This window comes from Zalophus californianus, chromosome 3 (assembly GCF_009762305.2).
Source record: "Zalophus californianus isolate mZalCal1 chromosome 3, mZalCal1.pri.v2, whole genome shotgun sequence".
NCBI classification, from domain to species: Eukaryota; Metazoa; Chordata; class Mammalia; order Carnivora; family Otariidae; genus Zalophus; species Zalophus californianus.
In genome coordinates this window covers 89253087-89272309 of record NC_045597.1, presented here as the reverse complement: position 1 = coordinate 89272309, position 19223 = coordinate 89253087, and the positions used below count along the sequence as shown (strand labels likewise).

Genomic DNA, 19223 nt, shown 5'->3' with positions numbered 1-19223 from the left:
AAGCTTTCCTGCAAAGGTTGGGAATGTTTACCAAAACAATGATCTCTTGGGCATCTGCAGCTTTTTCAAGTCTGAGTAATGACAGTGGGGTCATTTTATTTCTTAACTCACTCTTCCTTCTTCACCACTCATTCAAAAGAGGAACTGAGGGAGCTAGGTTTTTATTACTACATCGGAAAACTCTAATAGTCAAACTTGATCTCACTTCCTTTGCTCTTTCCTATTTTCTGCTTTGGTAATTCTCTCATATGATTCACTTTGCCTCCATTTAATTCAGGAAGGTTGGTGCTATACTCAGACTTGAGGATGGAGGCATTGCCCACCAGGAGCTCAAAGGCACAGTTGGAAGGGATGGTCTTGAAACATTTGTAATGCAAGAAGACACATGCTCAGGATAGTAGCAGAGCATAGAGGAGAGGAACCTGGATGATTGAGAAAATAAAGGCTTTCTAGGGGCAGGGGCAACACAGCTTGGTTTTGAAGAATGTGTAGAATTTGGTCAAACAAAGAGGGAAGGGAAGGATGTTCCAATCAGAAGACAGAAGTAGGAGATTTAGAAGTGTAAGAATCCACAGGTGACTCAGGATGACTGGGTCACAGAGGGCAAAGGAGGACAGAATATAAAGCAGGATTCTGGCAGGGACATCAGAGTTTGGGCTGTATCCTGAAGTTGATAGAGAAATATCTGTCTCTGGAGCTCAGCTCAAGTTTTACCATGTTGAATTTTGAGCTGACCAATCAGGCTTATATCAAGGAAACAAGGGGGTAACCATCAACCACAAATCCATCACATTTCCCTCTCTCACTCCAGTGGATGGCAAATCCAGATGTTTTCCTTGCTTACCCTGACCAAGGATTTTCAGGATCCAGGTTACCCTGACATATGCACCAGACTTTAACAACTAGGAAAGGTTTAACTTGTGATTTATGGCCCATGCACCAGGGAGACAGACCCTGCTGCTGACACTTGGCAGTGGAAATTCAGCTGGTGAGATGCTCAATCAATCAATGATCATTTGGAGAGGACAGGATGCTGCCCTGTTGATGCTGAGGGGTATACCAAAACAGAACTCAGATTCTGACCCCCAGGAACTTGTAATCTCATCGGGGAGATGAGACTTGCAGTGATGCATTGTTAATTAATGGTAAAAAGCAGTAAATTATATGAACTAAATCCATAGATCAGACAGCAGAAGTTTTAGGAATTTGGGAGGAGAAATGACTATATTGGTCTGGTCAAGATCAACCTGCTTTGGGCGCCTGGGTGGCTCAGTTGGTTGAGCGACTGCCTTCGGCTCAGGTCATGATCCTGGAGTCCCGGGATCGAGTCCCACATCGGGCTCCCTGCTCAGCAGGGAGTCTGCTTCTCCCTCTGACCCTCTTCCCTCTCGTGCTCTCTATTTCTCATTCTCTCTCTCTCAAATAAATAAATAAAATCTTAAAAAAAAAAAAGATCAACCTGCTTTGTTCATTTCTTGGTTTATTAACTGATGCACTCAATCATTCGGCACTTGTTATATGCCCTGCACTGTGCTGATAGAAAGTCTAGTGACTATGATAGAAAGTCAAAAAAATGTATGCTTCCTAAGGCACCTGGGTGGCTCATTTGGTTAAGTGTCTGACTCTTGATTTTGGCTCAGTTCATAATCTCAGGCCCCTGAGATGGAGCCTCTTGTCAGGCTCCGTGCTCAGTTGGGATTCTCTCTCTCTCCCTCTGCTCCTCCTCCTGCTCTCTCTCTGTCTCTCAAATAAATGAATGAATGAATACATAAATAAATAAATCTTTAAAAAAAAGTATGCTTCCTGTCTTTATAGTTGAGGAGAAGAAGCTCTGGGGCAAATACTGGGTATGGGAGGATAGGGAGATTAGCTTGGATATTGGAGAGGTGGGAGTGGAGGCACCGATTAGGTAAGTGAATTCACTTGGAGCATAATGAATGCACTAGCCTAGCTGCAGTAGGGAATTTGTGTAGGAATATTGGGAAATGGGATGTAGAGGACAGATGGAGACTTGATTATAGAAGCTGTACAGTTAAGATTGCTAAGCAGTTGGAGATTGGTTCTCTGGACTCCATGACCCACTAGAAAGACATTTGCTGTGAGGTGCTACTTAGACAGTTCAATCTAGCAAGCTGCCCTGTACCAGAAATAAGTCAGAAGCTGGAAAAGAGGGAGGCCATCTTAAAAATTCCCAGCTATAGTGATAAAGGATGGAATAAAAGCTGGAGAAGGCATCTGAAGAAAAATGTGAATTCAGTATACTGCATAGGGAAGGGTTAATGAAATTTCATAATTGATGGATAAATGGTACCCAGGAAAAACAGAACTCAGGATCTAAATCGTAGCATAATGTTACTAATAATTGTAATATGCTCTTTTACGATGTGATTGACATTTTAAGACTGCTTTATTCAATTATTTATGTATTCCCCATTTTGTTCTCACAAAAATTGAAACTACCTTTGAACTATTAAGTAAAGGTAGATGTGACAGGATGTGGAAAAAAACAGCTGAATCGGGTTTTCTGGAAAAGATAAAGCCTAGAAACTTCCAAGTCAAGCCAGGCAATTCTGTCTCTTTTTTACAGATGAGGAAGCGGGTTTAGAGAGATTAAGAAGTCTGTTTAAATTCCTAGAAATTATAAGTGGCAGGGCCTTGAGAAAGGGGGAAAAGGTGAATAAAGGTATCACAGAAATCCGTGACAAGTTATTTCCAGGATTGGAAATAGAGTCTTTGGGGACTCTCCTCTGACCTGGGCTGAATCTCTGCATGCTGACCTATGGCTGTAACAACTCATGCTTAGAGGTCCTGGGACAGTCCCTCTGTTTCAAAGGTTCTGTATTCAAACCATCCAGAGAGACATTGAAATAAGATGAAATCTAAAATGCAAATACCTGTTAGGTATTTAAGGACGAGAGAAACACAGAAAGAAAGTGTGGGTGAGAGAACACCAAGGCTCTGCAGCCTCCAAAATTATTTAATATGTCACTCTCAACCAATGGAGATTCCCCATTTGCCCACCCCAGGCTCCCATCCGCCTACACTCACCCAAGGGACTTTTGTCAGTATCTGGAGAAAATTTTGGTGCTGGGAGTGGGGGGCTGTTACTGATTCTAGTGAGTTAGGGGTGCTGCTAAGCATCCCACACAAGAGGCATAGTGTATAACACCCTACCCCCATCAAAGAATTATCTGATCCAGATTATCCAATGTCAGTGTTGAGGGACTCTGTTTCAAGGAAAATCTTACTTCTATAAAAAAGTTTAGGTCTTTCAGGATAGTACTTAACTGCTCTGAATCTCAGTTCCAACAAATGTGAACTATAAGTTGCTATGAAGTTCTCATTACAAAAAATATTTAAAAAGACATATTAAGGGGCCCCTGGGTGGCGCAGTAGGTTAAGTATCCAACACTTTGTTTTGGTTCAGGTCAGGATCTCAAGAGTCCTGAGATTAAGCCCTGTGACCGGCTCCTCCATGCTCAGCAAGGAGTCTGCTTGAAATTCTCTCTCTCTCCTTCTGCCCCTCCCTCCCTTTTTCTTTCTCTCTCTCAAATAAATAAATAAATCTTTAAAAAATAAAAAAAAAAAGACATGTTAAATGCTCAATAACATTACTTATCTGGAAAAATAAAATCGAAGTAATTATTAGCTAGAATTCCAAGTTAGGTCTAAGTAGACATTCTAAGTTGACTTGCATTTAAATTCTTAGAGGCTAGAAGATCCACAAAAGGCCAGGACCAGAGTTTCAACTCTGTATTATCAAAATGGAAGTTTCCTTGTGAGAAGATGAACTGGTGTAGCCACTTTGAAAACACTCTGGCAGTTCTTCCAAAGATGAGCTATGGAGTTACATATGATCCAGCACTTCTACTCTGAGATGCACACCTAAGAAAATGGAAAGCTTAGTTCTACACAGAAATTTGCACACATGTTCACAGAAGCATTATTTATAATATCTCCAAAATGGAAACAACCCAGATGTACATCAACTGGTGAATGGATAAATAAAATGGGATCTAGGCATACAATGGAGTATCATTCAGATATGAAAGTATCCTGTAAAAGCTCCAGTGCAGGATGAACTTAAAATGTGTTAAGCAAAAGAAGCCAATCACAAAAAGGAGCCTAGTGTATGATTTCATGTATAGGAAGTTCCCAGGACAGGGACACCCATACAGACAGAAAGCAGACTAGTGGTTGACTAAGGCAGGAGGTGAGGGGGTGAGGAGATTAAGGAGGTTATGGCTACATGTTACAGCATTTAGTTTGGGGATGATGAATTGCTTTAAAATTAATCGTGTTGATGGTTGCCTAACTCTGTGAATATACTAAAAACAATTAAATCGTGCATTTTAGATAAACAAATTTCATGGTAAGTGAATTTTATCTCAGTCGAGCTGTTCCAAAAATATAAATAATGAAACACAAGGTTGAATTCAATGGCAGAAAATAGAGTTTTGCCGAAGTTATTGGCCATCAGTTCCTGGAGCAAGGCAGGGCTGGCTTTGGAGGGGTGGAGAGCAGGAGCTCAGCCTGGATCCCCGACACCACCCCTTCAATTCTGGCTCCAACTCTACTAGCCACGTGAACCTGGGCAGCTCTCTTACTTTTCCTTTTAGTATCTATAGCATGAAGACAATAAAATTTGGCCTCTTGGACCATTGTAAGAGTTAGGAATTATACATTTAGAATGCCTGGCACATCGCAATATTTGGGATAGAATGAAAATATTTCCTATCCTTTATCTCAACTTAAACAGTTTGTTAGTCTTAAAAAAATAATCATAAAAGTTGTACATTTTGCTTTTAGAAACTGAAAATTCCACTACTCTCTATAAGAAAAAAGAAAACAACTAGTCATTCCAGGTCATTCTAGTATTTTCTCTTTGTAGTAATTTTTAACAAAATGGAAACCATAACCATATATACTATTTAGCCTGAGTTTTTCACTTATCAAGATGTCACTTGCATTCCTGGACATTATAATTTTTAATGCCTACATTATATTTCATATTATTAAATATACCATGTTTGATTTAGCTAACTTGGAAATATTGGTGGTTGTGAATTTTTGCTCTTAGAAATAATGGCATCATGAACTCTTTTCACTGTAAATCTTGGCTGTAGCTCTTGTACTATTTTAGGATTAATTCTTCAGAATAAAATTTATGGGAAATGAGGTATGATATCTTTAGGGGCTTTTTTGTTTGTTTTTTGATGTTGTTTGGTATTTTGCCTTCTAGAAAGAAAGCACAAAGTTATGTTGCCTGCAATATATGAAATTACCTGTTTCCCTCTTTATCCACTTACTTGGTATATTGGTTTTTACTCTTTGTCTGGGAGGTGGCAAATATTATTTAACATCACTTATAGGTCAGAAAATTTATATTTGTCATCATCCAACAATCTTTCTAGAAACCAAATCCCACATTTTAAGCCTGGTCTCCTAAACCGTATGAATGTTTAGAACTCCAAAGTGGCCCTAATTACATCATTTTACCACCAGGGGCTTTTCCCCATCAGGTGTTTCTGGCCTCAAAGCTAGTGCTTCCCCATTCTCTCCACTGAAAACTTCTGTTCTTTCAGAACTTTTTGTCTCAGGGAGGTTTTTCCCTAATTTCTGAATAATTAATAGCATTTAAACCTGTACCTTTAAAAAGAGAATCCTTAGAAACTAAACCTTGAAGAACCTCTAGTGCTGTTATTTTGTATATATTTTATATCTATGTCTGTCTATCTATCATCTATCTATCTATCTATCTATCTATCTATCTATCTATCTATCTATCTATCTATCTATCTATCTATCATCTATAGCTATTAACAGAATGAAGTGGGAAGGAGGACCCCAGCAGAAAACAGATTTTTAGAAGGAGATATGTCACTTTGCTTGCCTTGGAATCTGTTCCCAGCTCAGCTCCTCTAAAACCAGCCTTGTTTTTCCCAGCTTCTTTTCTTCCTCTTCGGAAACCTCAAATGGTGTACTTGTTAACCCAGGCTGCACAAGGGACTCTCTGGGGATCTTTGAAACTTCCAAGGTCTGGGGCTACCCTGAAGCCTGCCTCAATTAACCTGGTGTGGGGCCCAGGGACCTGTCTTTTCAGAAGCTCCCTGGGTGCTCCCTTTGTGTGGTCAGTATCAGGAACTACTGCCCTAATAATTTTCTTCAGAAGAGTGAAGATTTCACAGGGGCTCCCCCTGTAGGGACTCAGGACCATGGAGGAAAAGATCAAAAAGATCAAACCAAAAGGAAAAGCAGACCAGAAAAGAAAAAAGAAAAAAGAAACAAAGAAACAAAGAAAGAAACAAAGAAAGAAAGAAAAGAAGAAGGAAAAAGAAAAACAACCAAGCAAACTCTCATTAATAACAATGTTAAAGAGAGCAAGTGGATAGTGAGGTGGAAAGGGGAGGGGACCCAGAATCAGAACACAAAGGCCAGTGCTCTGGCCCTGCCACTCACATGGATCAGACTTCTTCCTTTAGGCCACTTTCATCTGTAAAAGGAGGAGAGAATCTATCTCTGATTAGGTGCAACTCTCCCCTTGGCCTCTGATTCCTTCTTTACTTTAGCCCTGATGTTTAGTAGGGCACTGGGCCCTTAGGGGCTATTTTTTAAATCCTCTAAGTTGAATTATTTACTGACTCCAAACAGTCTATAGTTTGTCTGCAGATGCAGTCTCCTATATTATGCAAATACATTTCAATCAGCATGCAAATGAGAGTAAAAAGAAGTAAAGACCCACAGCTGGCTATGCCCCCCAAATGCCCCTGCCAGAAGTCAAATGTTCATCACCAGGAAACACCTGACAGAGCCTCTACCTCATTAGCAGAGTCCCTGTGGTTAGGACCCAAACTCTGGCTTTTGGGAGGAAGTAAAGCCGCCGGGTTGAGCAGCCCAAGCAGGTTTTCAGGGCTGCAGCGAAGACTGCTAGGGAGCTGGCTGGTAATGCAGGAGGGTCCCTTACATCTGGCCTGTTGTGAGCAGATGGGGCACAGCTGCCGTGGTTCAACGCAGCTGGGCCACAGCCTGGTGCTGTGCTTCTCCCTGGGCAGCTTCTCCAACCATCTGAGGGCTCAGGCGCATAAGCTTTTCAGTAACTGTTCTGAGAAGCCCTGCAGACCTCGGCTCTGATTTTCAGTGCTTGCTTCCCAGCTGGTTTCTCAGGGACTGCTCCAGTAGGCTCTACTAAGTCTGATCCCTTTTACCTCCAGGAATAGCTCTTAATCCATCTTGCTCTCCATTTGCACTGCTGCTACTTTGGCTGAAACTCTCATCATTCTGTCTCCTGGGGCCAGTGCTAGCAGGAGACCCCATCAGTTCTGCTTCCAACCTTGATTCCTCCCAGCTGTCTTCTGCCACCGGAGTCTTTGGATATGTACCTCCTGTCAGATCGTTCCCATGCTAAGGACCCCTCATGGACTCCCATTGTTCTAAAGTAGTGATTTTCATTTCTATCCATATATTAGAATCACCCAGGGAACTTTTAAAAAATTCAGATGCCTAGGGTCCCATCCCCAAAGGTTCTGATAGAATTGGATTGAATAAAGCACTCTCCAGAATCATTTATCCAAGGAAATTATGGAAATGCATTCTTTTGTTTGGCATTCCAGGCCTCTGGGTGATTGGATCCTTTCTCACTTGTCTTCCTATTGTTCTCTCTTGCTTCTCATTCCAGACCTTTGCTTTTTTGTACAGTCTCTCTGTCTCCTGGACTCTTGCTCTATGAGTAGAGAGCTCTTGTGCATTTTTCAGAACTTCCCTGAACTGTCACTGTCTCTGCTGTGAAGCCTTTTTGGGATCCTCAAATGCCATTACTTAGGCTTTCTTTCTTCTCTGCTCCCATATTACTGCACCACCCAAAATAGCAAGTGTTTTTTGCTTGCTTCTTTGTTTATCCCACTACCCTGAACTCAAAGGACAGTATTCCAATTCTTATTGCATGCATCTCTTCCATTTAACGAGAGACTATAGACACTATCTGATGTTTCTCTCCACACTTCCAGATGGGAGGGGCCATTTTGTAGTTGCTGTTCTATCCACTTCTTTTAGCTAACATCATTGTCTACTTATGATGTGACATGAACTGTTCCACATGCCCTACTGTATTAACTACTGTATAATTTTCACAATGGTGTATAAGTACAATCATTTTCCCCATTTGGCTGGGAAGAAAACTGAGGCAATAAGAATAGGAAGGCCACTCAACACATAGCAGGGCACAACAGATGTCTATTGAGTGAAAACATGTGTGTCAATGTGCTTTTTTCACAGACACATCTTTGGGACTGGACTAGTAAATAAGACTGTTTCCTTCAGTAGGGACTTGGCATCTGACAGCCTTAATAGATATACACTTTGTAGAAGGAAATAGTCCCCATCTTCATGACAAATCCCCAGATCAGTTTTCTCAATCAGATAGGCCAGCAGGGTAGTACACACCAAAGACATCTGGGGCATGAGAACAAGGGAGGAACTAACTTGTAATAAACACCTAATTCAGGGGTGCGTGGGTGGCTCAGTTGGCTAAGTGTCAGACTCTTGGCTTTGGCTCAGGTCATGATCTCAGGGTCATGGGATCAGAGCCTTGCTTTGGGCTCTGTGCTCAGTGAGGAGTCTGCTTCAGATTCTTACTCCCTCTCTGCCCCTCTATGTTCTCTCTAAATAAATAAATACATAAATAAATAAATAAATAAAATTAAAAAAATACACAACAAAACACCTACTATGCCTGCAACTGTCTTAGGAACTTCCCTGCCTGATCTCAGTTGATCCTTTTAACGATCACAGAGTAGGAATGATGATCTTTGAAGATGATAAAGCCAGAGTTCAAGGAAGGTACTAACTCAGCCAGTGTCACCTAATTAGATAAAGAAAAATGTTGGGATTGAGCTGGTCTGTTACTTCCCTCAGATGAGAGGCTGTCTCTGACTGACACGTCATTAGATTTTACCATTCTTCATCTACTTTTGCCTTTAAGAACAGTTTATTTTTTCCTAAAAAATGCAGATAAGGCATTTGTGGAAAACTGTAAGGAAACTGAAGTCGCGGGGCGCCTGGGTGGCTTAGTCGTTAAGTGTCTGCCTTTGGCTCGGGTCATGATCCCAGAGTCCTGGGATCGAGCCCCCGCATTGGGCTCCCTGCTCGGTGGAGGGGCTGCTTCCCCCTCTCCCACTCCCCCTGCTTGTGTTCCCTCTCTCACTGTGTCTCTCTCTGTCAAATAAATAAATAAAATCTTAAAAAAAAAAGAAAAAGAAAACGAAAGTTGCCTATAACCCCACCACCCAGAGATGAAATCACCAGGGATGTTTTGAAGTTTTTTGTTTTGTTTTGTTTTGTTTTTTCCTTTCAACCTTTTACTCTGCATTTATATCAAGAGGTCAATTCACATGGCCAAAACTTTTGGTTGTAGTATACAGATAAATTTGTGTTTTCCCTTTTGTTTTGAAACCAAACGTATCAGACATGGTTCAGACACTTTGAAAATAATAGAATTAAAATGGTAAACAGAGGAAGAAAGGTAAAGTTTGTTTGTGGAAATGTGGGGCTTGTGGTTTAAGCACAAGGATGCACGGGGAGTGCAGCAGGTGAGGAGGATGAGCCCTACTTGCCTCAGACCTCCCCACTCAATCATCCCTATGCTTGCCTTTCCTGTTTCTTTTGCAGGCAGCAGTTTGAATGATGGCTTGTGGCATTCAGTTAGCATCAATGCCAGAAGGGACCGCATCACTCTCTCTCTGGATAATGATGCAGCATCCCCGGCCCAGGACACCACCCGCGTGCAGATTTATTCTGGAAATAGTTACTACTTTGGAGGTAAATTCTCCAGCTTTTGAAAATAAAGGAGGGAAGGAGAACGCAGTGAACAATTATTTCACCCCGATGATTTTTTTTTTTTGTCAATTAGGCCATTCACACGCACACACACATGCGTGCACACACACACACACACACAACCACGGGTACCCATTCCCAAGCACAAAATAATGAGAAGAAAACTTTCTGACAGCTGTGCAAATATGAACTATGTAGGTCAGTACGGAGGGAAAAAAAGGAAAAAAAAATAGTTATAAGAGCCAGTGTTACATAACATGTCCAAAGGAGATTTTTGCAGCCATGCCAAGCTCTGTGATCACATTGGGAAGGAGAAAGTCAGCTGAAAACTTGGAGAATACGCACCAACAGTCAGCAGTATGTGCAAAAGGAAAAATCCAGGTGGGAGGGCACAATCAGCATGCTCCGCTTCTAGGCTATTCCTTTGCCGCTTTACTGTCTGAATCCCCTACCTGTTCCTTCCTTCCTGACATCCGTGTAGGCCATGTCAATGGAGTGGTGCTCTAAACATGGGGAAGGTTTAGAAGGCCCATGAACTTGTAGCTCCACGTGGGGCAGACAGCACAGATCCAGCTCTCTCCATTGCCGGGTGAATCCTAGGGACCTTCCCAATGACGAAAACACGGGGCAAACTGGAAAGGATGAAAAATATATGATTAGGAATTCACTGTATTTTTATGGATGATGTTCATTTGTATTTAGTTTTTTCAAGGCATTTCTTTCATTAAAATATTAGTATCTAATTTCCTAGTCACCTGTTGGTATTAAAGAAATAGTCTCTGAGAGTACACTCCATCACTGTGTGACCTTGAGCAAGACGCTGATGGTCCCTGAACTCCCTTATCTCAGACATGAGGAAGCAAAGCCAAATTGCTGGAAAACTTCAGTAAGGTCAGGGTTTAAGTGTATAGCCCAGTGCTTCCAACAGGGCAAGGAATGGACAAACTGGGCTTCGACTTTTATAAATATGGGAATGGACTAGACCTGTTCTCAGGTTGCTAATTCTTTTTTCCATTAGGAAGCTTAAAGGGAGTATCATGTAAAATTATAAAGTGCAGTCTCTCAAATAGAATTTACAAATCACTTCTCTCATGTTATGGCATGTGGTTAGGCTTTGAAATACAAAACGGGCTTTGCACAGATTTAGCGTACATATCGGGGCATCCTGGAAGAGATGCAGCGTAGAGCAATATTTTTGTGGTTTGATTTTAAGGCCCCAGGAAAGGCCTCTGTCCTTCATTCTGAATCTTCCCCGTGTATGCAAGGACAATGGATTCCTCCAAGAAGGGAGAACTTCCATTCGCTCTAAATGGTTTTTGGGTCTTACCTCATTTAATTCATGGGGTAACTTTGTGAGATAGGCAATTTTAGCCCCATTTCACAGATAATAAGACTGGTGTTTGCTGAGATGAAGTCACTTGTATAAATATTAGGACCAGGATACACTGCCAAATCTGTGTTCTCCACACCCACTAGGTTGGGACAGCAAAGGGATGCTAGCGAATGTAGCATAAAGGCTGCAGAAGAAGGTTCTCAGGGGCCCCATAGGTACATTTCACAGACAGCATAATTTTTGCACCACATGCAATGTTTCACCAACAGAGAAAGAGAAGCATTCTTGTACTTATTTCTGGGGAAAACGATGTTCATTAATGATGGCATCTGAAATGCCTCAAAGGGGAAATGTCTCCTTCCCCAAGTTTAGGGGGCGCTGGGTTTATAAAGTGAAGATTTATCTGTGATTTAAACAGTATTTAAAGAAGCGCCCCACACGTAGACTGTAAACTTAAGGGAGGTGAAAAATGAATTTGAGTAATAATAGTCAACTTACATAAATTCTTTCTACAGCTTCAATTAGAACTTGTAGCATCTCTCTTCATTTTATAGTGTGCCTGTGAGCTGTTAACCAGCTGCTGGGCTTCAGCCCAGCAGTGACTGTCTATTAGAAATGGCTGAAATAATTCCCAGTTATTTATGGGTTATTGCCATGTTTTCAAGCTTGCATTCCCATATGCTCTGAACCTATTAAAACCATCGGGATAGAGTTTATAAAGAGCACAAGCACTCGTATACCTACGTTGCTCTGTACCTGTCTTAATGAGAAGCAGGTATGTCTTGGTTGCAAGCTATGCTAAATCAGTATGCAATGCGTTTTTTTTTTTTTTTTTTTTTAAGAACGCTCTTTAAAAAGGTATGGTGTTAACCTTTCACGTGTGCTATTACAGCCCTATAACTATGTGCATTTAAACCCTTAGTTCCTTTGGTGCCAGGATTTGCTTTGTGCAACTCTTCAAAATTCCAGTTACATTCCTTTGTGTACCTTTCTCAGGAACTAAGCCTGTTAATGCTAACAATTAACCAGACAATTACTTTGCCACCATCCTTACCCAAAGCATAATTTCCTTTGAAAGTGTAATTCAGAATTGAATTGTGCATTTAGAGCATGTTTTGAGACAGAACCAAAATTCCCAAGTAGTTATAATATGTTGCCTCCTTGGGATGAGTGAAGTATACCACGCAACAGAATGGTGGATAGCTTACCAATAGGCGAAAAGAAATAGGAATGAGATAAATGTTATAGTATTGGTATTCCCTTTAACACATTTTGTTTTCTGCTCTGTACAGCGATTGAGTATGCCCCATTTTGTACCAACTCCATCCTTTCTCTGAGAATGCTAGGATTTACAACAAAAATGCGTGCACTGCTGTGAATGAAAAGGCCCTGAAATAATTAGACCTCCAGGTCCTCCATCAATAGGTCGCCAAAGAAATGACTGATCATTTCAGTATTCTTCATTTTTTTTTTCTCTGTCCCACAGGGTGCCCTGACAATCTCACCGATTCCCAATGTTTAAATCCCATTAAGGGTTTCCAAGGCTGCATGAGGCTCATCTTTATTGATAACCAGCCCAAGGACCTCATTTCAGTTCAGCAAGGTTCCCTGGGGAATTTTAGTGATTTACACATTGATCTGTGTAGCATCAAAGACAGGTAATTATTGTCTCTTCTCTGTTCTCCCACCCTCTTCCCATTCTCACTGTTCTAAATATGAGTTTCTTTAACCAAAATTCTAATCCACTGACATTAGCCATATTAGACATAATTGAGTTGCCTAATGGAAAATATTTCTGAAAGGATTTCAGGCCCAGAGAAAAATGGTTTAAATTAGTTGAGTCTCTCTTCATGTTGACTTGCAGTAAATGGGATATGCAAATTAAATCAAAATACAAATTTGTGACAGGATTAAAATTTTATGCATAAACAACATTTGATTACTTTGAAGTTAAGAGTAAAGCATAAAGGAGGGAAGGATTACTTCTCTCTTAAACCATTTTATTCTCTACTGCAGTGAGCGTCCTTTCTAATGGGGGCAAATGAGTGTCAGGCTCTCAGGGTCTAGAACAGAGGTTCAGATGGCACCAGGGGTACAGTGACTCCTGGGGCGGCTGAGCTTTGTTGTTGCTACCCCTAACCCACTGCTTCTTTGGCCCAGAAGAGAAGAGGCTGCAGACAGAGATAATCAGCATTTATACTCTGCAACTCACAAATCTAGCAAAAGCTCGGTTTCTCTTTATATTTCTTCTGGGCTCCGACTCCTCTTATAAAGTTTCTAGGTTCAAAGACATGCTGCAGAAAGTTAAAGAGTACTGATTCTGAATTTTCAGCCAGGTTTATCATGTTCTCCATGTTTTATCTCTAGCACTTACTTCCTTCATTCTCACAATTTTGCTCATCCCTGTCAAAATATCATTTATTAAATGGGTGAATAATATGTGTTAAGTCCTTGCCTATGTGTTGGTGATACAGGGTCTCTGCTCATGTCTCTTTGGGGAATAAATTAGCTGCTGCAATAAAGTGCAATAAATGCCCAAGAAGTACACCCTTATTTGTGGGACATATGGCAGCCATAACTCAGTCTGGCCTTGGGAAGAATGTGATCAAGAAGGTTTTTAGGAAGTGGTGCTGAGCTGGATCTTAAAGAACAAGCAAGACTTGTTCTCTGGATAGGTTCTCTGCATACAGTGTCGGAAATGGCAGAGAAATAGGAGAAATTATGGCTGGCAAGTATTTCATCAATTCAGGATGCTGGTTTTTCATTTTCAAATCTCTAATATTGGGATGAATTTTATAATCGATGGTGTATCATTGTTCAATCAGCAACATTTCTTTCTTAGTGGCATATAAAATAATGGTATGTCTTACAATGAAGAATGTCTTAGAGTCAATAAAATATAGCTCGGTGGAGATGGAAAGTCATTGTGGTGGAGTATGTGGTGTGAATATGGTTAGAGATGGGGTCTAGTAGCAACTATGAAGAAATTTGTGTGCCTGTGGGATGCGGCCTCATGTGCTAGGTGAGAATCAGGAAAGAAGGTATAAGACGTCCTTCCTATAAAGAGTACTCAGGAAAAAGTAAGAAGGATGGATTGAAAGAGAACCAGCCCAGAGCTGGGAAGGTAACTACCCCTGTCCAGGGGAGCAATGATGAGAAGTATCAGGTACCTCTCCTGAGCAGCACAGAAATCAGCTCTGTAGGTTGTAGTCTCCTCTGATGCTCGGAATGACCAATATAATTTGATGGAGCTTTATGTGCATGTTTTTCTGTTAATACCGCTACACATGGGATCCTCAACAAATCACACAGACTTCTTGGCTCTTCTGCTTCATTTTTGTTTTTCTATTTGACCAGCTGGAAAAGTGGGTAATAAAATGTGTGCTTCATTAGAAGATAAATTAGATTAGAGACTTCAGAATAAAAGATACTACACAGAATGGTTGCCACCCCTATAGTCTTTATTAACAATGGGGGGGGGCATCCAGCTTCACCAGCCAGTAGAGCCTTTTGCAAAGTGGAGTTCAATAGAGGGAACATTTATCAATAGGGATCTCTTATGATACTTTAATTTCTAATCAAGGACGCTCTCATTATTTTCGATTACATGAAAGTCATTGCCATCTATACTGCATCATTACTTTTGTGTAATTGTAGTCCATATAATTGTATTACATACAATTGTGTTTTGGTTAATTGTATAATAAGGGATTGTGTTTAGTTTAGTGAGTAAATGGTACGTTTTTCTTGATTTACCAGACAGCGCCTCTAACAGAAGTGGATACTGTGGTAAAAGGCTTTGCTTGATTAATTGTTTCTTGAACTTGTATTTAACATTTGTTGGAGAGGGGCAGGAGTTAGAAAAGCAGGTGGGTTCTAAGTTGTGTGTTTTATTTTTAATGTGTTGGCCAATTGAACTTGATTTAAGGGCAAAAGCAAAGTCTTTGTCTAGAGGGAGCTTGCCACTTGGGGATAGGATGGGATGTGGTGGAAGAGGTTGGGGTGGAGAAGCCTGGCTCTGTGTGTGTGTGTGTGTGTGTGTGTGTGTGTGTGTGTGTGTGTTTTCTCCTGGCTGTGTTTTTTTCTTAACTGTGCTCTATTCTGGAAAGTCTAAGAAGAACAGCCTTTTATCTGGCCTAAGAGTCTCTTCTCTCCTAGACTCAATTCTCTGCCCCTTCCTCTTAGGCTATAGAGACCCAGGCCTCCCTCCTGGCCTCTCTGTGGTTGCCCGTTCCACCCCTCCGTCTCCCTCAGAGCGAGCTGACCTGGCTGGCCGGAGAGACCCTGTCCTCTTAGTGTCCTTTAAGGCTCTCAGTGCCAGTCACTGTGGGAAAACCAAGGTAGTATTCACAGAAGATGCACAGACGTTCCAAAATTTGAAGAGTCCTCTAGTGGGGGTCCCTTAAGCAGGTTGCCTTTGAGATGGTACCTCTGTTGCCCAGCCTGAACAAATTCACAAACCAGCCATGAGACAATGCTGGTAACAGCTGGTAGGATTCCTTCTCAGGAATTAAGGAATCTAAACTAACAATTTGCATTTCAATGATGGGCAAATTACCAAGTCTTCTGGTCTCAGGGAAGAAAGGAAGTGGGGAAATTGGCCTGGTCCCCAGTTGGGCAGCCAAGAGGGCTGGCTTTAGGAGGCTCCATCTGTAGAACTGCCCAGTGCCTGGCAGTCCAAGGGTGAGTTAGGAGAAGGAGGTAGAGCACCCTTTTAGGAATCACATTTGGGACAAGACAGAGCATTCCTAGCAGATCCCACACACTTTCAATAGTCTTTCTAAACCTCTAAAATATGATGTTCATCTACTATCCCTCCTCTGTGGGCTGAACCTTCAACCTCACATTTTCCACACCCTAGACCACTGCACTTATCTCTTGTAACCCTCGTGGCAAGACATGATATTCTAAACTACATAGAACAAAGTCACCCTCAATAAATGCTTCATTCCATGAACAGCTTTATCATACCCTCAGGACACAAACCCATAGATAGGCATTGACTAAATGAGTTGGGCAGTCTTATGTATATACTTGGGTAGTGTAAGAGGTGGTAAGAGCAGCAGAAATCCTGGTAGTACATTGCTATCAGTGTCTCCATTTTTTTAAAGATAAGGCCTGGAGACATGTGTCATTTTTCCCATGATCACAGGATTAAAGTTGTGGCTGAGTTGAACACTGCTAGGTTCTCTCCCTTGTACTTCCACCCAAAAGGCACTGGCCTGGAAATGGCAGGCATTGTTGTGTCTGTGGCTCCTACACAAGCAACACCATCTTCTGTCTAACCACATAGAAGTTTTTCAGGGATAATCAGTATATTAAATTCTTTGTAAACATTAGTTGCCCTATGAGATTTCATTTAGAAGGGGGACATTCAAAGTGGTATGCAGGGTCAGGTGGGGTCTGAGTGGTCATCCAGGTCAGGAAGTTCCTCTCCCCAGGATTTTTGTTGAAAGATCTACAAAGTCAGTTAGAGGAGCCATGATCAGTCTTGCTGAGTCCAAAGTCCAGGGTAGGAGAGGCGTATCACCCAATGTTGTCTACAGATTTGATTGGCAGACTGGATCCAAGGTGTGAAGCCAAACTTGGAGGAGCAAACAGGGACACTGTCTGAGGTGGGGGCAGGTGGAAGTCACACCTAGGAGAATTCATTAATCTCAGTGCAGGTGGCAGCAAATTTGAGAGGTGATAGAATGTGTTTAATTCCCAGTCTACTACTTATGAGTTTGAGATATGATACATATTATTTAACCTTTTTGTTTCTGTTTCTTCTTTTGCAAAACTAAGATCATAAAACGTACCTTTGCAATGAGAGTTAAATGAGACAGTGTGAGAAACCAGGTGCTCAGCTGCATGTCTAGTAAGCAGTAGCTACTCAGTACATGTTCTCCATGTTAATTCCTATAGCCAAAGGTTTGCTAGCTCTCTAGATTCCATGGGGAGAGGAGAAGGCTCAGGTCTCCCTCTGAAGTTCCACCAGCCCACCATTGCCAAGTGATCCCTATAGCTTCTGGGGTGGAGCCCCATAGATATACCTCATACGTGCAGTGCCTTTGCACTTTGATTTTCACTTGTTCAGAGAAGCTGTTCCTCTGGGCCACCAACAACCACCCATTAGGAAAATGCCCATCAATTTGGGTGCCAAGATTGCAGTCTTTGGTTCTCAGGGCCTGGACAGGATAAGGAAAGCATTGGTTCTCAGGGCCTGGATAAGATAAGGAAAGTATGTGATTGATATGCCAAGGGCACAGAATTTAAGGCAGTCCTTATTTCCTGGTTCATTAACCTGTGGACCCTGACTTTACATAAACCTGGAAGTGTCTCATTAAATTTTGCAGACAAATTCCAGCATGTTTACATCAGAATAACCAGGAGGACTTCTTAAAAGCCAAATTACTGGGCCCTATCCCTAGAGTTTCTGATTTTACTGTGGTGGGCCAGGGGATTTGCATTTCTAACAAATTCCAGGGTGCTGGTGGGCTGATTGTGGGAGCAGACTTTGAGTTCTACTCCACTAAAACCTCCCATCCTGGAGGTCAAGGGATTGTGTAGATTCTATACAAAAGTGGTGTAGGTGTGGGAGAGAGGGATGGCTCCTGCTTCTACTGGGCCCCCAAGCAGCTGCCCTTCTGATCAGGATCTCACAGGGTCTCTGAAAAGTTCCAGCAGCGCTGTCTCAATGTCCATCTCCAAAGGGGTGTTGAAATCAGTCCATGGGACACTGTTGGGGGCTGGGCACAATTGAATTCCATTTCCCTCCAGACTTCCCTGGTTTTTGTCAGTCAGCTTCTCCCCTGCTTCCCATTACAAACAAAACTTTTGGGAGTATAAATGAAAACAGTCGGATCCTCAGCAGTGCCTGAGTGAAGGGAAATTTTGGTGTGGAGGGAGTGTGGGTCTTAGAATGGCTACAGCTGCCAACAAACATAAGTTGTCTTTGTGTTATCTGGGGGACAGTTTACTTGCTGGCCCTCCTGAAGTTTATAGCTCCGATCTTTCTCCCTCTACCCAAGCCTCACACCCTGTGGGTGGTAGTGGAGCCATTCTAATGAGAGTGACTCCACCCACCAAAATGTATTGCTCCAAACCTTTATAAAGATTGATAGAGACTGATTTCCTCTGGTCTCCTGGTGCCTGGCAAGGGGTCTCTGTGGTCATGTGTCCCATTTCCTGCCTCCCTTCCTCACAGAGTGATGGTATTGTGGAACCATCTTCAAAGATCATCCAGCTCTGGTTCTGCATAGAAAGTAATGGAAGTCTAAGTTGAGTGTGGTAAAGCCAGATGTGGAAGTTGGGTCTTTGCTATTGTATCCTATGGAGAATTTTTTGCTTTGACCCTTGTAAAAATGAAACAATTTGCTTGTTCCAATGAGTAAATCACATGTGAAACTCTGCTGTAAAATGTCTTGCAGACAGATTAAGTTATGAAATGTAGCTTCTCACTCCATAACCACTTCCTATTCCCCCAACACACATTCGTTTAAGAAAAGCATCTGCTAAACTCTCTGGTCAAGATTCTTACCTTCTTGGTTCAGAGTTTGGAGTGCTGTAAACACTGAGGGTGGAGAAGCATTATTTTGGATGACCTCGCATAAACAGACTTATGCTAAAAACCCACTCTGTGTGTGGGAGTCTGTTAAAAACAGTAGGCTATATAAAAAGATTACATTGCATGGTAATGCATATGTTTTAGTTCTTCTCTAAAATTGAAAGTCTTTCCATTGGGTGCCAGAAAAGCCACTGTAAGGCCAATGCCCACACAATCTGAGCTACTAACTCTAAAGTGAGAAATGCTACAATATGGTGTTCTCCTTTAACTCATGGGATGGAGCCAACATCAAAACAAGAGCACTTCTGCTGTTTTTATTTATCGTTTTAGTCGATTTCATGGAGGAAAAGGAAAGGTTATAGTTTATGTAATAGTTACTGAGCAAACATTCTCTAAATATGATTTCATTTAATTCTTTCTTCAGTCCTGCAATCCACAGAGTGGTTCTCAAAATGCAGCTCCCAGACCAGCACCTGGCAACTTGTTAGATATACATATTCTCAGGTCCCA

The 19223-nt window shown here is 41.7% G+C and overlaps 1 protein-coding gene across 1 annotated transcript in view; it reads left to right on the top strand.

Annotated features, from left to right (window-relative positions):
• CNTNAP5 (contactin associated protein family member 5) overlaps positions 1–19223 on the top strand; it is an 859701-nt gene that overhangs the window by 467053 nt on the left and 373425 nt on the right. Inside the window, exons 9-10 of the mRNA XM_027590999.2 lie at positions 9664–9813; positions 12651–12822. Coding sequence (XP_027446800.2) covers positions 9664–9813; positions 12651–12822 — 322 coding nt within the window. The remainder of the gene's footprint in view (positions 1–9663; positions 9814–12650; positions 12823–19223) is intronic.